Source organism: Nematolebias whitei, chromosome 13 (assembly GCF_014905685.2).
Source record: "Nematolebias whitei isolate Nwh7 chromosome 13, NemWhi1, whole genome shotgun sequence".
Taxonomy (NCBI): domain Eukaryota; kingdom Metazoa; phylum Chordata; class Actinopteri; order Cyprinodontiformes; family Rivulidae; genus Nematolebias; species Nematolebias whitei.
This window is the reverse complement of record NC_056510.1, coordinates 7,679,885-7,698,091: the sequence shown is the minus strand read 5'-3', so window position 1 is coordinate 7,698,091 and position 18,207 is coordinate 7,679,885. Positions and strand designations below refer to the sequence as shown.

Genomic DNA, 18,207 nt, shown 5'->3' with positions numbered 1-18,207 from the left:
GCAATCAATGATTGTTTCATTCCTCCTGCCTTTTGTAGTTTGTCTTTCTTTTTTAACTCTGGAGGCAAGGTGCAACAAAAACAAACCTAAGGGGGAAAATGCTGCTTAGACCTAAACAAGTCACAGGACAGATGTCTCAGCTCACACAGTTTTAGATCAGAACATAAACATGTCCTCTCTCAGTTTCTGAGGTTCTCAGCAAAGATCTGAGGTCTGTCAGCAGAGGACGGAGTCCAGCAGCAGCAGGAAGACGCAGAGAGGAAATGCAGGAAGCTTCAGCGTGATGGCGGAGGACGACGGTGGCCGTTTCTTCTGCCGGGGGCCGTTGCACAGCGGCGTGTTACAACAGGTGATACACACCGAATTGAGCTTTCCGGTGCAGAACTGCTGGTACCCGGAGGAAGCGATGAGACAGGCACCTGACGAGGCGCAGGACTTCCTGTAGTGCATCCCTGAAAGAAGACACAAACAGGCCTTAGGCTGCAAAGGAGATGACTGGGATGTGATTTGTGCTCACAGGAGAAAGAACAGATGTCTGCATGTAACTGGGGATAAGTAGGTTTCGTTCTTTCATCTTCAGGATCTGAAATGGAAGGGAAACATGATTTTAACATCTTTTTAGATGTGTCCTTGATGTATTCAGCTTAGCCTAGTCATAAAACTTGGGTTTGTTGAGTCAGAGACATCGTCTGTTCACGAATCAGCAAGAAAAACACCGTTCTTTCTCAGAAACCGCAGCGGCTCTCCCCGAGTTTAATATCTTGTTTCATATTTAAAGGAATATGTTTAATTTCCCCACAAATAAGGAGATAAATTCCAAACAGAAACTTCAGACATTTCATTTATTGTGAAAATAAAGTAAGCGCCGACACTGAAGAGGCTTAAACAAAACTGTTGTTTCCAAAAGCAACAGTAGCTGAAAGCACCGAGACACGTGCTAAAATGAGCCAAACTGCATCTAAAAGCGCTGAAACAATAGCTAAAATTAGCAAACGCTACAAATAGCAAATCATGCTAGAGATAAAATCAGCTAAATGCTGTAACAGATGCTAAACTTAAAGTCAGCAAAACAGTAGCTAAAAGCACCAAAACAGTAGCTAAAATTTAAATTTGCAAAACATGTTCAAGGTAAACTCAGCAAAACAGCAACTTAAATGAGCAAAACTGTAGCTGAAAGTATCAACTATGGGTAATTGATAATTGAATTGGCTGTGGCTGGTTAGCTGTGGCGGCCATATTGAATCTGATTAACTCAAACAGTCTAAAAGCTTTAACTGATGAGAACGCCTCAGCAGAGGTTCTGATCCACATCTCCATGCTACAGAACTTTAGCTGTGACTGTTTTACACAGAAGCTGCTTGTATCAGGGCTGTTGGTTTTATTACCGGAAGAAAACTTTAACATTTGGCTGACATTCTATTCCCCAAAAATATCCGAGATGAGCCCATGACCCTCCAACGACCCCAGAAATCTTTTAGTGGAATCTCCACCCAACCACACCCCTTGAGAAACGTGCTTCATCTCAAATGTGGATTCTCCCTTAGCTTATATTCGGCTAATGTTGCACAGGTAGCGTATTCCAACATGGAGGGAATCTCATTAAAAATGTCTTCAGGTTAACCAGAAATAAGCTTTGTGAATATTTTACACAGCTAAAAGTGATTGTTTCTCTTTCTTTGTGTGTCTTATAATAAAATATCATTTTTTGTCACTTTTCATGTTTTAAACAAATCAGTTAGTGTTCAGAATATGTGCTGTGTACGACTCTTAGCTACTACCATACCAAAAGTGACCCCAACACCTAAAACGCAGACTCAGTTACAGCCATATTTGTGTTCAGTAAGGTCTAGAATCAGGATAATCAGTTATAGATGTACATTAAATGATTATTGTTTCTATCCATCCAGTGCGTTGCGAGATATTTCACTAACAAACTTCCTTAAACTTCCATTGAAACTGCTCAAAATTCTTTAAAATGCATTTAATTCGCCCTCTGAAGACAGATGATCTGAGCAGCCAGCTTGTTGATGTTATAAAAGATTAAACGTTAATAATAAACTGCAGGAAGTCCATAAAAATCAGGGTTTTCTGTTTGGACACAGTAATAGAGTTTAACAACAGCATCTGACAACCATTCAGAACGGAGCGCTCCATTTCTGTTTAACCTAATTTATGTAAATGATTGTGTCTGATTTCCTTTTTACTGATAGAGTAAATTAACTTTTGTAAAACGTCAGAAGTTCATTTAGATAAGCCGTCAAATCCGGGAGTCGGGAGTGAACATGTCGGAGTTTGTTTCCTGCCTTGGCGAGGCTGAAGAACAGCTCACAGGTTTTATTCTGTACTTTGAATTTTACTCCGTGAGGTTTTATTAAAATATGTTACCTGAACTGAACGTGTAATCAAAAAACTAGCAGTTTAGTGTGATTCCAAATTAAACTTTTTTGCTTTTTTTTTTGTCTCTAACTAGTTCAAATTCAGATATATTGTCAGTAAGATCTCACAGTAAGAACAAAACTGAGATTTTTAGGTTGGTATTGCAGAATAAAGAGGTAATAAAATAATAAGTTAAGTAAAGTTGTTGAATTCCTCTCTTGAGTCCCTACAAGGGGCTAATGGTCCAGACAAACATAGCCCCCAGGATCAAGGGGGTACTAGAACCCCTCCACCACTTTAAGGTGGGAATTCTTTGGACGGGCTTCAGACGGTCGTGTTGAAGAAAGAGTTGTGTCAAAAGGTAAAGCCGCTGCTCCTCTGCGTTGAAAGGGGTCAGCTGAGGTGTTTCATCTAATCTGGATGCCTTCCTTTGAAGGCTTTCCAGTCCTGACCAACTAGGAAGAAACCCTGAAGATCCAGAACTCTCTGAGGGGATTATATCGCTGGTTTGGAAACACCTTGTGGTCCCTCAGGAGGATTTGGACAGTGCCACTAGAAAGAGGGAGGTCTTGGTGTCTCTCCTGGACCGGTTGCCTCAATAATCGGACCACAGTTAAGTGGTAGAAGATAATTAAGTAAGACAAATGGACTAAACCAAAACCTAAAAATCACAGCTAAAAGAAGATCCGTTGCAACAAAACTATAGTTCAGCAGCAGCCGTTCATGGATTGCAGCTTTAAGGCAAATTGTTAAAGTCCAGAATGCTTAATATTTGGAGGACAGAGCAATTCATCAACATTCCTGCGTCCTCAAGATGTTTTTCAGTCTGGATGTTGCACAGATACAGATCAGCCTCCCTCCTGAGGGGAGGGGGTTAACGGTTTGTCTGCAGGGTGGCTAGGATCACAGAGAATCCCTACGTCTATATACGTATATACCACTGATCGGTGGTAAGCTGCACCCGACATCCTCTGTCCAGTCTTTACCAGAGTCTGCAGCTTCCAAACCATACATAGAAGGACCAGAGGGACCTCAGCACCCAGACCAGTGTTTTTCAGTTTCCTGAGGATATAAAGGTACTGGTGAGTTTGTGTGCCAGGTGAGGGTATTGGTCAAGTGTAGTCCAAAGGAGAGAACCATCTCCACACATCACCATCTGTAGAGTGGAGAGGTGCGGTGCCATCCAACCGTCTCCTTCATCTTCACCGTATCAAGTTCTAAACCTCCAACCTTTGCACCTTCCAACCACTTCTGTGGTGACCGTCACCTTAAGGTTCTGCTTGTAGTGAGCGTTGCTGTTGTAGACAGCTGAGCACACAGCTAAAAAACTAGTCCCAGCCCAGTGAGACCCGGACTTTACTTTGCACCTTGAAAAACCAAAACAATATAGACGACATTTTTTTCTGCACCTGCATCGCTCTGCCTGATCCTGTTGCCATTAGATTAAATGGTCAGTTTTACAGCTATTGAGATCAAATTTGGTGTGGTCGTAGCTGAGAGTCTTTCCCAGCACATACTCTGAGAACTAAAAACATAAAAGGTAGCAGGTCCCTCAAAGATTGGTACTTTAGGTGACAAGAAATCAAGAAAATAAACCATATCCCTATTAGTTATGTGTAAAATAACTGTAATGGTTATTTATTGTGAACCTGAGACCTTTTAATGAAATTAATGTTCTCTGTCCTCATCAAGTGTCCAAATGATGCCAATGTAGACAAATTAAAAGCCAAAGAAACTGTTTATTCGTTGCCTGAAAATGCACCCCGGTTCACTTTAGGTCATCTACAAAAGCTTGTGCACACCTGACCAATAATTTCAGCTTCTTAAAGTGCTTTCTCCACTTTAAAATAGATCTATGATAGAACTAACGCTATCCAGAGACAAAAAGACTCATCTCAGAGCGAGAAAGCACTCATGCACCTCTCTATCTGTACATTACATCTTCACGGAGCTGGATGCAACATTACCGGCTTGTAGGGGCAATCTGAGCGCAGGAGTACTTAGTGTGAATCATATAGCCTGACTGATTTTTATTTTTTTCACTTAAGCGCACCGCACCGAGCCGTCGCGGTCAGTCAAGTTCCTGTCCTCCTTTTCATGCCGAGCAGCGGCGATGATAACGCTGAGTGATGAAGAATGGGACGTACACGGGCGTTCGTGCAGAAATTTTCTTATTAAAGAGCTGTCCAGACGATAGCGGGGTGTTTCAAAAAAGCAAAGGCCTTTCATTGAGTTTGCTCATCAGCAGGGAATAAAATGCACCCAACCCATTTTAATTGAAGGAGACTTTCCACGTGGGGCGAGTGACCTTTAGTGTCTGCGTTATGCAACAAAAAGACACGTTTTCATTACTAACAGAGCAGTAGTATCATCCAAACGCTGGGAAAATTACAAACCTGAAAGGCCGAACAAAGCCAGAGCCTCAGATATGCATATCATCAAAACCTTTTATTGAGAGCGCTTCAATGCACAAAGCACCTTATTACTGTCTCTCCATTATTCCTCCATTTCTACAACTTTTAATTAGCGACAAAAACAACCAAAAATACATCAAAACGGGCTTTTCCATCTGGAATAGTGTGCTACAGATTTTGGTAATAGTACATTGCACGATGTAGACGTAAGTCACAAAAAACGCCAATAAATCCCCCCATAGACGACGATGGGACTTTGGTGGTGGAACGCATCCCCGTTTGGATCTACGGCTCAGACTTGATGGCAAAACAACATTCAGACTTTGAACGGGTGACTTTACACAGCTGAATTGACTTTTTGAGTTCTTTAAAAGGATTTTGTACAACTAAAGTTTATGTTTCTTAGGGTTTTTACCACAGAATGATCAACTTGGTGTTACAGGTTTCAAAATTTTGGGAAAAAAGTTCATCATATTTTCAATATCTTTACACTTTTTATATAGTTTATACATTGTATAAAGGCATTTTTATCTTCTTTCACCAAGCGTGTCACTCGCTGCTACAGAACGGATGGTTTTCCTTTAAATACCTCCAGAGTCCAGAGTGCGCACCCCCAAACTCCCACTGTATCTGAGGTCCGAACTTTCTCACCAAAACTAAACTTGTTGACCCGTCATATCTTCTACATAGTGGGGAAGTTTTAATTTTCTGTGTGCCACACATAAAACACCATAGACACCGAAACCGACCAAATCTTTTTCGACTTGGTTTTTACACAATGACAGTTATTTATTTAGAAAAAAAACTAGATCTTGCTCTGACATAAAGGATGTTTCTGAAAAAAATGGGGATGTAAAACCAGAATGAAAGTTAAAGCTTTGAGGTGCAGAACGTACCGTCGTCCTTCACCAGGACCTCCTTCTGGCACATGTCCTGCACGTTGACGGTGCAGTTGACAATGAACTCCGGCGTGGAGCAGTCGTGTGTCACCTCCTCACACTGATAACACTGGATCTGAAGAGCCAGCCCTGCAACACACACACACACACACACACACACACACAGTTGTCAAGATCTCCTTCCTCTTTTTACATTAACACTGAAGTCTGAAAAATCTTGTCCAGTGATGCAGCAATATTTGTCCATAGATTTATTATAGGTTTAGAACCCTGAAGGGTCATGGGACTTTGCCCATCCAGTGTACGTGTGTCTTGTGGACTTGGAGAAGACTTGGAATGGTTTCCTCAAGGCATACTGTGTGGGGTGCTACGTGAAGATGGGATTAGGGGTCTTGCTATGAGTCATTCAGTTCTTATAGAAACAGTGAAAGAGTTTAGTTCTCACTGCCAGTAGCAAGTTGGACCCCTTCAGAGTGGGAGCTAGACCCCTCCAAGGCTGCCCTGGAGGAGTCCAACTCCTTTGATAGACAGTATCCAGGGGTCGGAGAGAGTCTGGATCGATGGCCTCAGGATTCTATCTCTGTTTGCAGATGATGTGGTCCTGTTGGCGTCATCTTGTCGTGAGCTCCAGCTCTCACTGGAGTGGTTCACAGCTGGGCTGAGGATCAGAACCTCCAAGTCTGAGGTCCTGGTCCTCAGTCAGAGGGTGGACTGTCCTCTCTGGGTTGGGAGTGAGGTTCTGCCTCACATGGAGGAGTTCAAGTATCTTTGCTCCCGAGTGAAGAACGGAGCTTGAGATTAACAGACAGATTTGTGCAGCTTCTTCAATTTTGTGGTCTCTGTGCTGGTCCCTTGGACCTGAACTCTGTGGAGAAACTGAAAGAACCAGATCCTGGATCCAGGAGGTCTAAATGAGTTTTATCTGCAGGGTAGCTGGAAGGATACAAGGACTCACTAGAGATACTTTGACTCTCAGCTGGCCTTCAAATCCTCCAGGAGGAGCTGGAGAGATGGAGGTTTGGGTTTCCCTTCTGACGCGATGATGGATTTAAATTAGATCAGTGTTGTTTTTCTGAGTGGTGCCACAAAAACTTCTTTTTTTTTTAATGTTACTTTTCAGAACATCGAGAAGCCTCTGTCAGAGTTCCTCCAGAAAACAGATTTTTACAGTTAAAGCTGACTTCAAACTAAATTTAGTTTAGTAGAAAACTCATAATTGACCTTGTGGCGATGGGTTTGCTCTGTTATTTATCTCCGTTTGTGAAACACGCACCAGTTTCTGTAGTGAAACGGGATTTTAAAGGGAGTCCTTCAAAACTGGGTTGTACTCAGGTGAGGCTCAACTGGGCTCTATCTGGGTCGGGCCGTTACATGGGGGATCCCTGGATCAGACGGATTAGGAGGAACCGGACCAAAAAGGACAAGGAGCTCTAGTTCTGGATTGATGGATGAACAGAGAGGCAGCCATCAAGAAAGAAGGTCCAGCTCCAAGTCCTCAACCACAAGAACAAAGAAGAACTGTCTGAAGGTCCGATGAGACAAGAAAAGACGGAACATGACCCCATCATCAAAAACCTCCAAGAACATTGAGCCCATTGTAAAACACGGTGGTGGTAGCACCATACTCTGAAGCTGTATCAACAAACACAAGTCCAAAAGCCCAGTTCAGTGATGGTCTTGGCTGGGGTCACGGTCAGGGTTCTGTGATGGTTCTGGTCTTGGATCAGCAACATCTGCTGCCTTCAAGAACCAAAACTTTTTGTAGGACATTTGAGTGTTCTTCATTAAAACGATGTAAAATCACATTCTGCTCACAATCTAAAGGCTCAGGGAGAGGAGGGACCAGGTTCTGGACTGGCCCGCCTGCTGTTCTGGACCTGGACTCACGTACTGTTGGACACCTGAACACAAAATGACACCTGAAACTCTTCATCACTCGATCTCCTCATCGTCGCGTCTTTTTTCTTTAATTTTGTCAAACCTGCCATATTTTGTATCAAAAGTGTCAAAGTTTTTTATTTTCAACCAAACAAACAAGAGACGAGAAAAAAACAATGTTTTAAAATGATGTGAAAACGAGAACACAAAGATTTCACTACAGATTCATGAATCTGAAGCAAAATTATAAAAAAATAAAAATAAATCTAATTTCCACACCAAATAAACACCAAATTTGAGAGTTGTTGGAGCCAAATTTTACCATTTTTGTAAAATTAAAACAAAAATGATTTTAATTCTTAAATAATATAAGTCCTTATAAAAATAATACTTGAGATGTCTAAAAATATTTTAAAAGTTTTTATAAAATCTTGTGTCTGAAACTTTAGCTGTAGAACTTTTATTATTTTGATCCTGCAGAACCTTTTTCAGGGTTGTTGTTCGAGATCTCGTCAGTTCCATCAGAACCTGGTTTAGGAGGAACATCATTCGGTTCTAGACCGGTTTTGGTCTCGTGAGAGCTCATCTGGACCTGGAGCGGCTGTTGCGTGTGCGAGCGCAGCGCCAAAATGAGCTGAGGATTAAAATCTGAGAATAAAGATGATCTGAAGCTTCTAGATCATCCATCATCCGTCCATCAATCATCCTCCCATCATCCATCAGTCATCCACCAATCATCCATCCATCTATTATCCATCCATCATCCATCAATCATCCATCCATCATCCAGCCGCACGAGGAGCCCAAACTAACTCCCAGCCTGAAGCTTCTCCTTTTCATAGAAACCCATTCCTGTGGCTCCGGTCGGGTTCGGGACTCCCTCCTGCCTCCTGAGGAGTGATGGAGTGATGAAGAAGAGAAGAGGAGCGGTTTCCTACCTGAGCTGAAGAGGAGGAGGAGGAAGAGGAGCAGAGCGGAGCCGGTGAGCGGCCGCATCCTTCCTCCTTCAGACTCCGAGCAGAAACATGAGGAGCTGCTGAGGCTGCTGCCAGTCCTGTTGCGCGCGAGACACGCACGCACGTGCGCGGCGCTCTGACGCACCACGTGTCTTCTCTCTCTCCTGATGGCGCCCTGTTCTAGTCTCACCTGCGAGTTCTTAATTTAAGTTTTTACTTTTGGAAAAATCAACAGACGAATAAAACCTTTTATTTCGAGTCAACTTGAAATTTAAAACCACGTTCAGTTCAACAAATGTTTTACAAACAACTAATTTTATTAAAGGGACATTCCGGCCACTCTGAAGTGTGGTTCAGTGAGTTGTGAACAGCTAACATCTCTTTACAGTTTCTCTACGAGTATTAATGTCCATGTGGAGAAAGAACTTCTCACAGCCCAGTGTTAGAAGTCTGGAGGATAAATAAATCTTTAGGCCTGCTCTTTTCTGAGCTGCGACCATTGAGGACAAGTTGTCAACACGACGTTGTGAGAAACAAAACATAACTTTTCACTTTGAATCAAACTAAACACTGACATGAGATCTGACCAACATTAACTGGGATTTTGAGGAGATGAGAGGAATACGATGCTCTAAAAGGTCAAATCATGCTTTATAATTTTTTCCTGGTCTCTGAGGACTGATTCTTTTTCACCCCCTGAAGTCCAGTAGATTCATTCAAACTGCACTTCTTTTAATTATTGGATGAAACTCCACGTCGGTGGAGCGTCACGGCGCTCCAGAGGAGCTGTTTGTCATCCAGCCAGCTAATCGCCTTAATTGGAACACGGGTAATTACACATTAAGGTATGATTATAAAACACAAGGCCCTGCTTTGATCAAGCTGTAAACCAGCTTCTATGTTTTAATCAATGAGCAGATTTACAGCCGAGAGAGGAGAGAGAGAAAACCTGCAGCTGAGAGAAGAAAAACGACAGCAGCTGAAGCTACTGACAGCAGCTGAAGCTACTGACAGCAGCTGAAGCTACTGACAGCAGCTGAAGCTATTGACAGCAGCTGAAGCTACTGACAGCAGCTGAAGCTATTGACAGCAGCTGAGAGAAGAAAAACAACAGCAGCTGAAGCTATTGACAGCAGCTGAAGCTATTGACAGCAGCTGAAGCTACTGACAGCAGCTGAGAGAAGAAAAACAACAGCAGCTGAAGCTATTGACAGCAGCTGAAGCTATTGAGCACGCATCAGGACAGTAGCTGAAGGTTTAGACAAGTAAGGAAACTGGGTGTTAATGAAAATAAAGGAAATCATCCAAGAACATCTGAGATTCATCCATCCATCAGCATTCATCATCCATCCATCATCCATCATCCATCCATCATCCATCTATCCATCCATCATCCATCAGCCAACATCCATGCATCAGCATTCATAATCCATTCATCATCCATTCATCATCCATCAATCATCCATCATCCATCCATCCATCAGCCATCATCCATCCATCAGCATCCATAGTCCATTCATCATCCATCCTTCATCCATTCATCATCCATCAATCATTCATCATCCATTCATCATCCATCAATCATCCATCATCTATCCATCCATCAGCATCCATAGTCCATTCATCATCCATCCTTCATCCATTCATCATCCATCAATCATTCATCATCCATTCATCATCCATCAATCATCCATCATTCATCCATCATCTATCAATCATCCATCATCCATCCATCCATCATCAGCATATCAGCATTCAACATCCATCGATCAGCATTCAACATCCATTTAGCCATCATCCATCCAGCCATCATCCATCCATCCATCCATCCATCCATCCATCCATCCATCCATCCATCCATCCATCATCCATCCATCCATCCATCCATCCATCCATCCATCCATCCATCATCCATCCATCCATCCATCCATCCAGCCATCCATCCATCCATTATCTTTTACCCACTTCTTCCATTTTGGGTCATACTGTGGCAAAATGTTCTAATGCTTTCTTTTTCATGTTTATTGGGGACTGCCACCTATTATTATTCACCTGACAAGGGTTTCATAACTTTATATCTTACTCTTCCATCAACTTTAATGCGGTTCGAACCGCGATGTAAAGTTTATATCAAAACGACTGGCTTGGCACCGTGATTTGCACTATTACTTTTATTGGTGTTTTGAGTTACCATGGTGACATAATTTGTAATCAAATATGACATTTTTATTAGTCAATTTTCATAGAGTGGTTGCAAATGAAATATCCAAGATGGCCACTTGAGCTAAATGGAAAAATACTGTAAATCAGCCATTTTTAGAGATATTAAGCTGAAATTTAGTATGTTGGTTGAGAGCAAACCCAAACACATAATACTGTCAAATCAAAAATTAAAAATGGCCGTGGCAGTCCATGTCAAAGTTTCTCCAGGAACATTCTAGTCTGAATATATTATCTCTGGTTTTCCTATGAAATGGCAAATTACATGATTTAAATCCATTCTCTAACCTTATATTACCTTTAACAGGAGGTTTCCTTACATTACCAAAACCTCTTTAGTGGAGATATTTTATATATTCTTACATACTCTGAAAGTATTGTGGCTTTAGAAACTGTTTGTTTAAACGCTCGAGCAGAAAAAAGGGAGTTTGAATCAGCTGCTCGTGAACTCGTTTCATCTTTCTCGGCCTCAGACGCAGCAACACAAACTCTCCAACCAAGAAATTAAAACTCAGACACAGCGAGGTGGAATATAAGTACTGAAAGAGTTTATTTTGACTTCTCCAACATGAAACAAAGACTTTCAGTCGTAAACGGATCATATAGGTAGAGGTGGAGGTCACACGAGAACATCACGGTCATTGTTGGAGTGTGAAAACAGAAAAACACTCAGAGAATCGTTAAAAGTGAAAGACGACCAACAAAATGTCCAATGAAAGTTAAAAACAACAACCATCAGTGCAGAGAAACAAACACAAGAAGATCGAAGTCGAAACACGACCTGGAGAGAGCGGCGCCGTGCTCCTTCACCCCTCGCCTCACCTGTGCATGCTACATGTGTCATTTATTACTCACAGATCTGTGCAAAAATCTTCATCTGGCTCCTATCCCTTTACGTTTTCCTGTAATCTGTTAAAGTGGTCTCCATGAGCAGTTTTTCCTTCTTTCAGGTCTTTTTTAGGCTTCGGCTGCTTTTCAGTTTCAGCCCGATCAGCTGAAGGTCGAGGCTTCTCTCACGTCTTTCCTTTCTTCGTCTAATCAAGACATTTTTTTAGGCCCAGCACTTTCTTTTTCCCTCTACTTGTCAAGTTTTCTGCATATCAAACTGCTGAGATCGTATTTTCTGCCAAACTGACTAATCTTTGGCACTTTTCATCGACTCTTTTAAAGAAATAGAAACAACTTGAGCCTTAGTGAAAGTCTGCCAAGACCAAAGAGAATTTTTTTTTTTTTTTTTTCTGACTTTCAAAGTCTGTACAGGTTTGAACTCTTCATTAATGGAGATGCTCTCCAGCACCCATCGTTCAGAGCCCTCGTCAGGACACAGCTACATGCTAGAAGATCATGGCCGAAGCATGGAGTCAACCGGACCAGTCCGTTTTCAGCAACTAAACTGGGTTCACGTTGTTCCATTTGCGCAAAATCTGTCAATGTGAGAGAAAGATCTTTGGTCGTGCACTCGAAGCTGCAGTTGTTCGTCACGATGCATTTGGTGTGGGATGATTTTAGCTCCCTCGCAGCTAAAGACGACGAACGAATGACCTGAAGCATCATGCGGTGCTGCGATCGACGTCTGCAGCCAACCGTAGGAAAACAGTCTGAGACCAAAGCAACAGGAGCACACGTGGGCTCACGAAGAAGCTGAATATGTGTCAAACTCAAGTATGGCCCTTTCTGCCATCTGATCCATCCCCCCAAGTTGATATTTTAAAAGTAAAATATGTTTATCACTTCTCATTTTGCTTAAAAAAAACGAGCACTTTTTGTGTGTGCAGACTTCCCACGACAGTTGGCCAACTTTATTATTTTGAATATTTTGTTGATTCTTTAATTTGACGAGGAAAATGCAACGATGAATGCCAAACGAGACCGATCAAACTCTTTTTGAGGACGCTGCGACCAAACGTCGATGTCAGCTCTCTGACTTGAGTTAATAATATTGACGGGAACAACCCGCTCGTTGAGGCTTGTTCTGCAGAATCCGCTCCTAAAAACTCAACTTTTTTTTACTCTGGCTTTTAATACAAGCTCATTTTGAGTTCCATCAGAACCTCTAGGTGTGCTAGTTTCTTCTGTTAGTTTGCTCTTAGCCTTTTTTTTTTTATTATACTTGTGGTTTTTAATGTTTGCTCTTTCATTTATTTTGTTGCTAGATTTCCTGTTAGTGAAGTATTTTGGTCAATATTGTTGTTTTAAAAGTGCTGTAATTGACTAAAAATGGCTTAATAATAATGGTTTGAATTGTCTTTATATATATTTTGTCCCTCTTTTGTAGCTGAGTTTGGTTCAGAGTTTTGTCAAGGTAGTAGAGTTAATGCAACCATTGAATCAGGCGTTATAATATGCAGGATAGTGGCCCTGGAAGACTACAGCTGCACACCACGGGTCGACATGAGTTTCTCTTTAACGCTTTCCATTCGTCGTTGGACTGGCGTCTATCTTTGCGTTACAATGTTTGTGGTGTGACTGACAAGAAGTTTCAGTTTGCTACGTATCTGGCGCCTTTTACGCTCTGGAAAATAATTCCTACGTCTCAGTGAGATGTAGCGCAGTTTGAAAACTTCAGCTGAAAGCAAAATCAGCCGAAGTCTAAAGAAAATCAGGAAAACTGGACCACTTTCACAGCTTACGGGAGAGTCTGACTGCTTGGACAGAAAATATAAAGATATTCTAACTGGATCAGGAGCTTTGAACGCAACTGTTGGTGCATTTCTGCTGCAGTCGTCAAATATTTTCAGATATGAGCTTCAACACAAGCATGCAGCAGACAACTCGGTGGTGAAATGCAGTGAAACAAAGGAAACCGCGTAACGTTACGGTGATTCGGGCGTGAAACAATCTGCGTTTTCCTAGAAGATTCCGACTCCGCGTTTTTGACGCGTGGTTTCATTCATGTCCTGTTTGTGTGCAGCTTCAAGCAGTTCAGACAATAATCTACAGGTGAACACATCGACAGGCAGCTAAAACCGGTAAATATGTTGGAATGCATTCCTAACACCAAAGTACGGAGAATATAACGAGCATCTTTAATAAAGAGATATTTTACAGATAATGAGACGAGAGGGAGAGAAAACCAAGATGTGAATTATTCCTCTGGATTAATCAGGTAATAAATGTTAATTAATGAAACCCACAGCATCTATCAGAGACAATAACTCGTGTTTTCCCTGAGCAGGTTAAATAAATCACAACTGTGCACTTATTTTGTGTTTCTAAGTTTCCATGCAGATCTCCCTCCTGTCCCGACGTCATCACCGTGGCAAAAACAAACGGAAAGCTCCACCGGTGAAGCTTAGTGAAAAGTAACGAGGATCAGGGACAGAGTGCGGGAAATAATTTATAAATATTAAACAAAAAAGTCTTCATATAGACATCAGATGTGTCTGTGTGTTAGATAAAACCGAGGGTGACTGCATGCAGAGAGGTTATTAACAGTGAGAGTAACTAGTTTAGTGCCAACGTTAAAAATCACTTCACAGTCCGGAACGTAGCGCCGTACCGGTACCAGCAGTTGGTTCTGCACGCACACGAGGATATTTTAAGTGAAAACATTTAATGTCAAAGCTGCCATTGTTTCACATATTGATGCTAACTGACCTTAGCAAACACAAAAAACGGCTACAGCTGACCCGGCTGAGCGCCAACAAACTAACTGTTCTGTCTGTTAGCAAAATATCTCATGAGCCATGAGAGATTTTAGTGATGCTTCAAGAGAATTTGTCTACAACTGATTTATTTTGGTCAACCACATTCAAGATGGCTGCCACAGCCAACCGATTTTGGAAAACAAACATTTCTTTGACTCGGTCAGTTTAAAGACGATGAATTGCAGCCACTCTTCTGAAAAAGTTGGGAAGTTTCCAAACAAGTAAATATAAACAGAATGCAGTGATTTATAAATGTCATAAACTCATAAATTATTTGCTGTGGAACAAAATAAACATGTTAAAAAAGTTTAAACTAAAATGGGGACAATTTTTAGGAAACGGTAACTTCATTTTTCATTTAAAAGCAGCAAAACAAATCTTTTAATTTGTTCCAAGTTAACTGAAGCATCTCCAAGACCTGAGGAGCCCAGTTCTTGGAGGTTCTGGAGGACCAGAGGAGACCATTTGTTGGAGGTTCAAGAGGACCAGAGGAGACCAGTTGTTGGAGGTTTTAGAGGACCTGAGGAGACCAGTTGTTGGCAGTTTAGAAGGATCTTAGGAGACCAGTTGTTGGAGGACCAGAGGAGACCAGTTGTTGGAGGTTCTGGAAGACCAGAGGAGACCATTTGTTGGAGGTTTTAGAGGACCTGAGGAGACCAGTTGTTGGCGGTTTAGAAGGATCTTAGGAGACCAGTTGTTGGAGGACCAGAGGAGACCAGTTGTTGGAGGACCAGAGGAGACCATTTGTTGGAGGTTCAGGAGGACCAGAGGAGACCAGTTGTTGGAGGTTTTAGAGGACCTGAGGAGACCAGTTGTTGGAGGTTTAGAAGGACCTTAAGAGACCAGTTGTTGGAGGTTCAGGAGGACCAGAGGAGACCAGTTGTTGGAGGTTTTAGAGGACCAGAGGAGACCAGTTGTTGGAGGTTTTAGAGGACCAGAGGAGACCAGTTGTTGGAGGTTTAGAAGGACCTGAGGAGACCAGTTGTTGGATGTTTAGAAGGACCTGAGGAGACCAGTTGTTGGAGGACCAGAGGAGACCAGTTGTTGGAGGTTTTAGAGGACCAGAGACCAGTTGTTGGAGGTTTAGAAGGACCTGAGGAGCCCAGTTGTTGGAGGACCAGAGGAGACCATTTGTTGGAGGTTCAGGAGGACCAGAGGAGACCAGTTGTTGGAGGTTTTAGAGGACCTGAGGAGACCAGTTGTTGGCGGTTTAGAAGGACCTGAGGAGCCCAGTTGTTGGATGTTTAGAAGGACCTGAGGAGCCCAGTTGTTGGAGGACCAGAGGAGACCAGTTGTTGGAGCCCATTCTGGTCTGATGGAGGATTCCAGCTGTTCAACAATCCTGAATGGAGCAGATGTTTTCAAACCTGTAGAAACGTTTCTACATTGATGGAGTCTTTCCAGATGTGTCGGCTGCCCATGTCAGAGGCACTAATGCACCCCCATACCATTAGAGAGGCAGGCATTTGAACTGTGAGGTGATAACAGGCTGGATGGTTCCTTTCCTCTTTAGTACAGAGGACGTGGCGTCCTCCAAATAGAACTTCAGATTTGAACCTGTCTGACCACAGAACAGTTCTGGACTTCACCTCAGTTCATTTGAAATGAGCTCTGGTCCAGAGAAGATGACAGACGTTCTGGGCTGCGTTCACATCTGGTTTCTTCTTTGCCTGATAGAGCTTTAAGCAACATCTGTGAATGAACTGGGTTTACAGACAATGATCTGTGGAAGTGGTCCTGAGTCCAGAACAGAACCAGACCTGGTTTCAGTGTAGTGGTCCCTGAAGGCCTCCTCCTTTGAGCTCAGAGATTTCTACAGATTCTTCTAATCTGTTGGTCAGATTATGAACTGTAAATGATGGAGATTAAAGTATTGCATTCAGGAGCTTTATTCTGAAATGTGTCCACTGGTTTCAGACTCAGACTGGTGAACCTCTGCCCATCTTTACTTCTAAAAGTCTTTTTATACTCAGTCCTCGACTGACCTGTTGATAAAGAACCTCATTAGTTATAAAGTGCTCCTACACCTGCTCATTGTTCCTACCACTTACCTTTACAGCCTTTTGTTGTTTCTGGCAACTTTACTGAGTTGTGTTGTTGCCAACAAATCCAAACTTTCCTTATTTTTCCCAAAAATTCAGCAATTTATTAGTTGCAACATTTGATATGTTTACTGTGCCCCACTGTGAATAAAATATGTGTTTATGAGATTTGTAAATCATTGCATTCTGTTTTTATTTACATTTTACAGAACATCACAACTTCTCCAAAACTGGGCTTGTACGTAATTTTAACCAATTTCTCTGAAATCATAACCAATAAATTCAGTGGTTAAATCACACAAAACATGATTTTACGCCAAAATGTTTGGTTTTTGATACAACTTTCAACCTAAAACTAGATATAATTTAAAAACAAAAAGTTTTTTTTGTTGTTGTTGTTGTCAGAGTGACATGAAAACTCTTGTACACAAATAAACATATTTTTTTCTGTTTTTAAATACCCTTTTTTAAATAAATCTTTTTGAAACATATTTTTATAGCAGATGTTTTTTAACAAGGTGACAGTTTGATTTACAAACTGAAGTTATTTACACTGACTTCAGTTTGAACTCATCTTTTTCTCGTTTTGCTGCTAAAACACGGTCATGTAGAGAGAATTAGCTGTTTGGTGGATAATCTTCGGTCCGTTTGCAGCTCGGATTGAGTTTTAGGATAATCTGAGCTTCAGTGCAGCTGAAAGCTTGCTGTGATTCAGAGATAAATTTGGATTACAGGTAGGTCTGAAGGTGCAGCAACAGCTCCATGAATAAGAACGTAGCCACATGCACGTTCTACTTGTTCACCAGCAGAAACGAGCGGCAGAATGTGGTTTCTGAACACTTGGAGGTTCAGTCTTTTCCTCACAGCTGACCGAGGAGCAGAAATCCAAACCTGGAGCCAGAAAAGGTTGTCGACACACCTGAGAGGCTTCACACCGAGCACAGGTGGAGGCCTTCAGCTCCAGGATCGCTCCTCGTCCCGCTCCACAGGCTCACACTTCACAGTGTTGGATTTCATTTTTTTTTTTTCCAAAATGTGACGGTGTGATAATCCCAACCGATCGCTTCTCATCGGCTCATCTCGTTCATTTTCGGGCTCTCTAGAAGGGAAGATGAAGAATAAAGCAAAACATTGACAACGTCCACATATAAGATAAGCAGACTGTTTGGTCACAAGTCATTGGCTGATTTTATTTTATCACCTTTTGCTTCATGTCTAGAAGAACCTGCAACATCTGGAGCTCAATCACAACAGAAAGCCCAAAAAGTCAAATTATTCAGAATTTTAATTGTGTCTAAATCCAAATGTATTAGATGTTTGCCTTTAGTTTGCATCAATGTGATCTGATGGAAACCAAAGAAAGTTTGTTTTCTGGTTTTTTACGTCAGATCAAAGTGGCTTGTGGGGTACCTCAAGGGTCAGGACTTGGGCCACTTTTTTTCTTCTATATATGTTATGATAAGGTAAGACTGAGAAATTAATGTTAGCTATCACAGTTATGCAGATGACACAGCTATAAGAAAAGAAGACTGCTGTTAGTAAACACCTCGAGTCACTGTCTTTTAAAAGCAAAGATCAAGTCTGAAATCTTTGTGTGCTGCTAGATTCCGATCTGACGTTCAGTAGTCATTTTAAACCCATCTCCCAAACAGCTTTTAATAAGCTAAAGAAGATGTTTTACATCCCACACAAACAGGAGAAACTCAGTTGTTGTTTATATCTAACTGACTGGATTATTGTATATATAAACACATATATTTATACACACACATATA

General features: G+C 41.8%; 1 protein-coding gene across 1 annotated transcript in view; it reads right to left on the bottom strand.

Annotated features, from left to right (window-relative positions):
* Nucleotides 1–216: 216 nt before the first annotated feature.
* The window catches only part of LOC119419795, a 26,185-nt gene continuing 8,194 nt past the window's right edge, over nucleotides 217–18,207 (bottom strand). The window contains exons 4-5 of the mRNA XM_037687178.1: nucleotides 5,687–5,818; nucleotides 217–452 (exon numbers count right to left, since the gene is read on the bottom strand). Of these exons, the coding sequence (XP_037543106.1) occupies nucleotides 217–452; nucleotides 5,687–5,818 (368 nt within the window). The remainder of the gene's footprint in view (nucleotides 453–5,686; nucleotides 5,819–18,207) is intronic.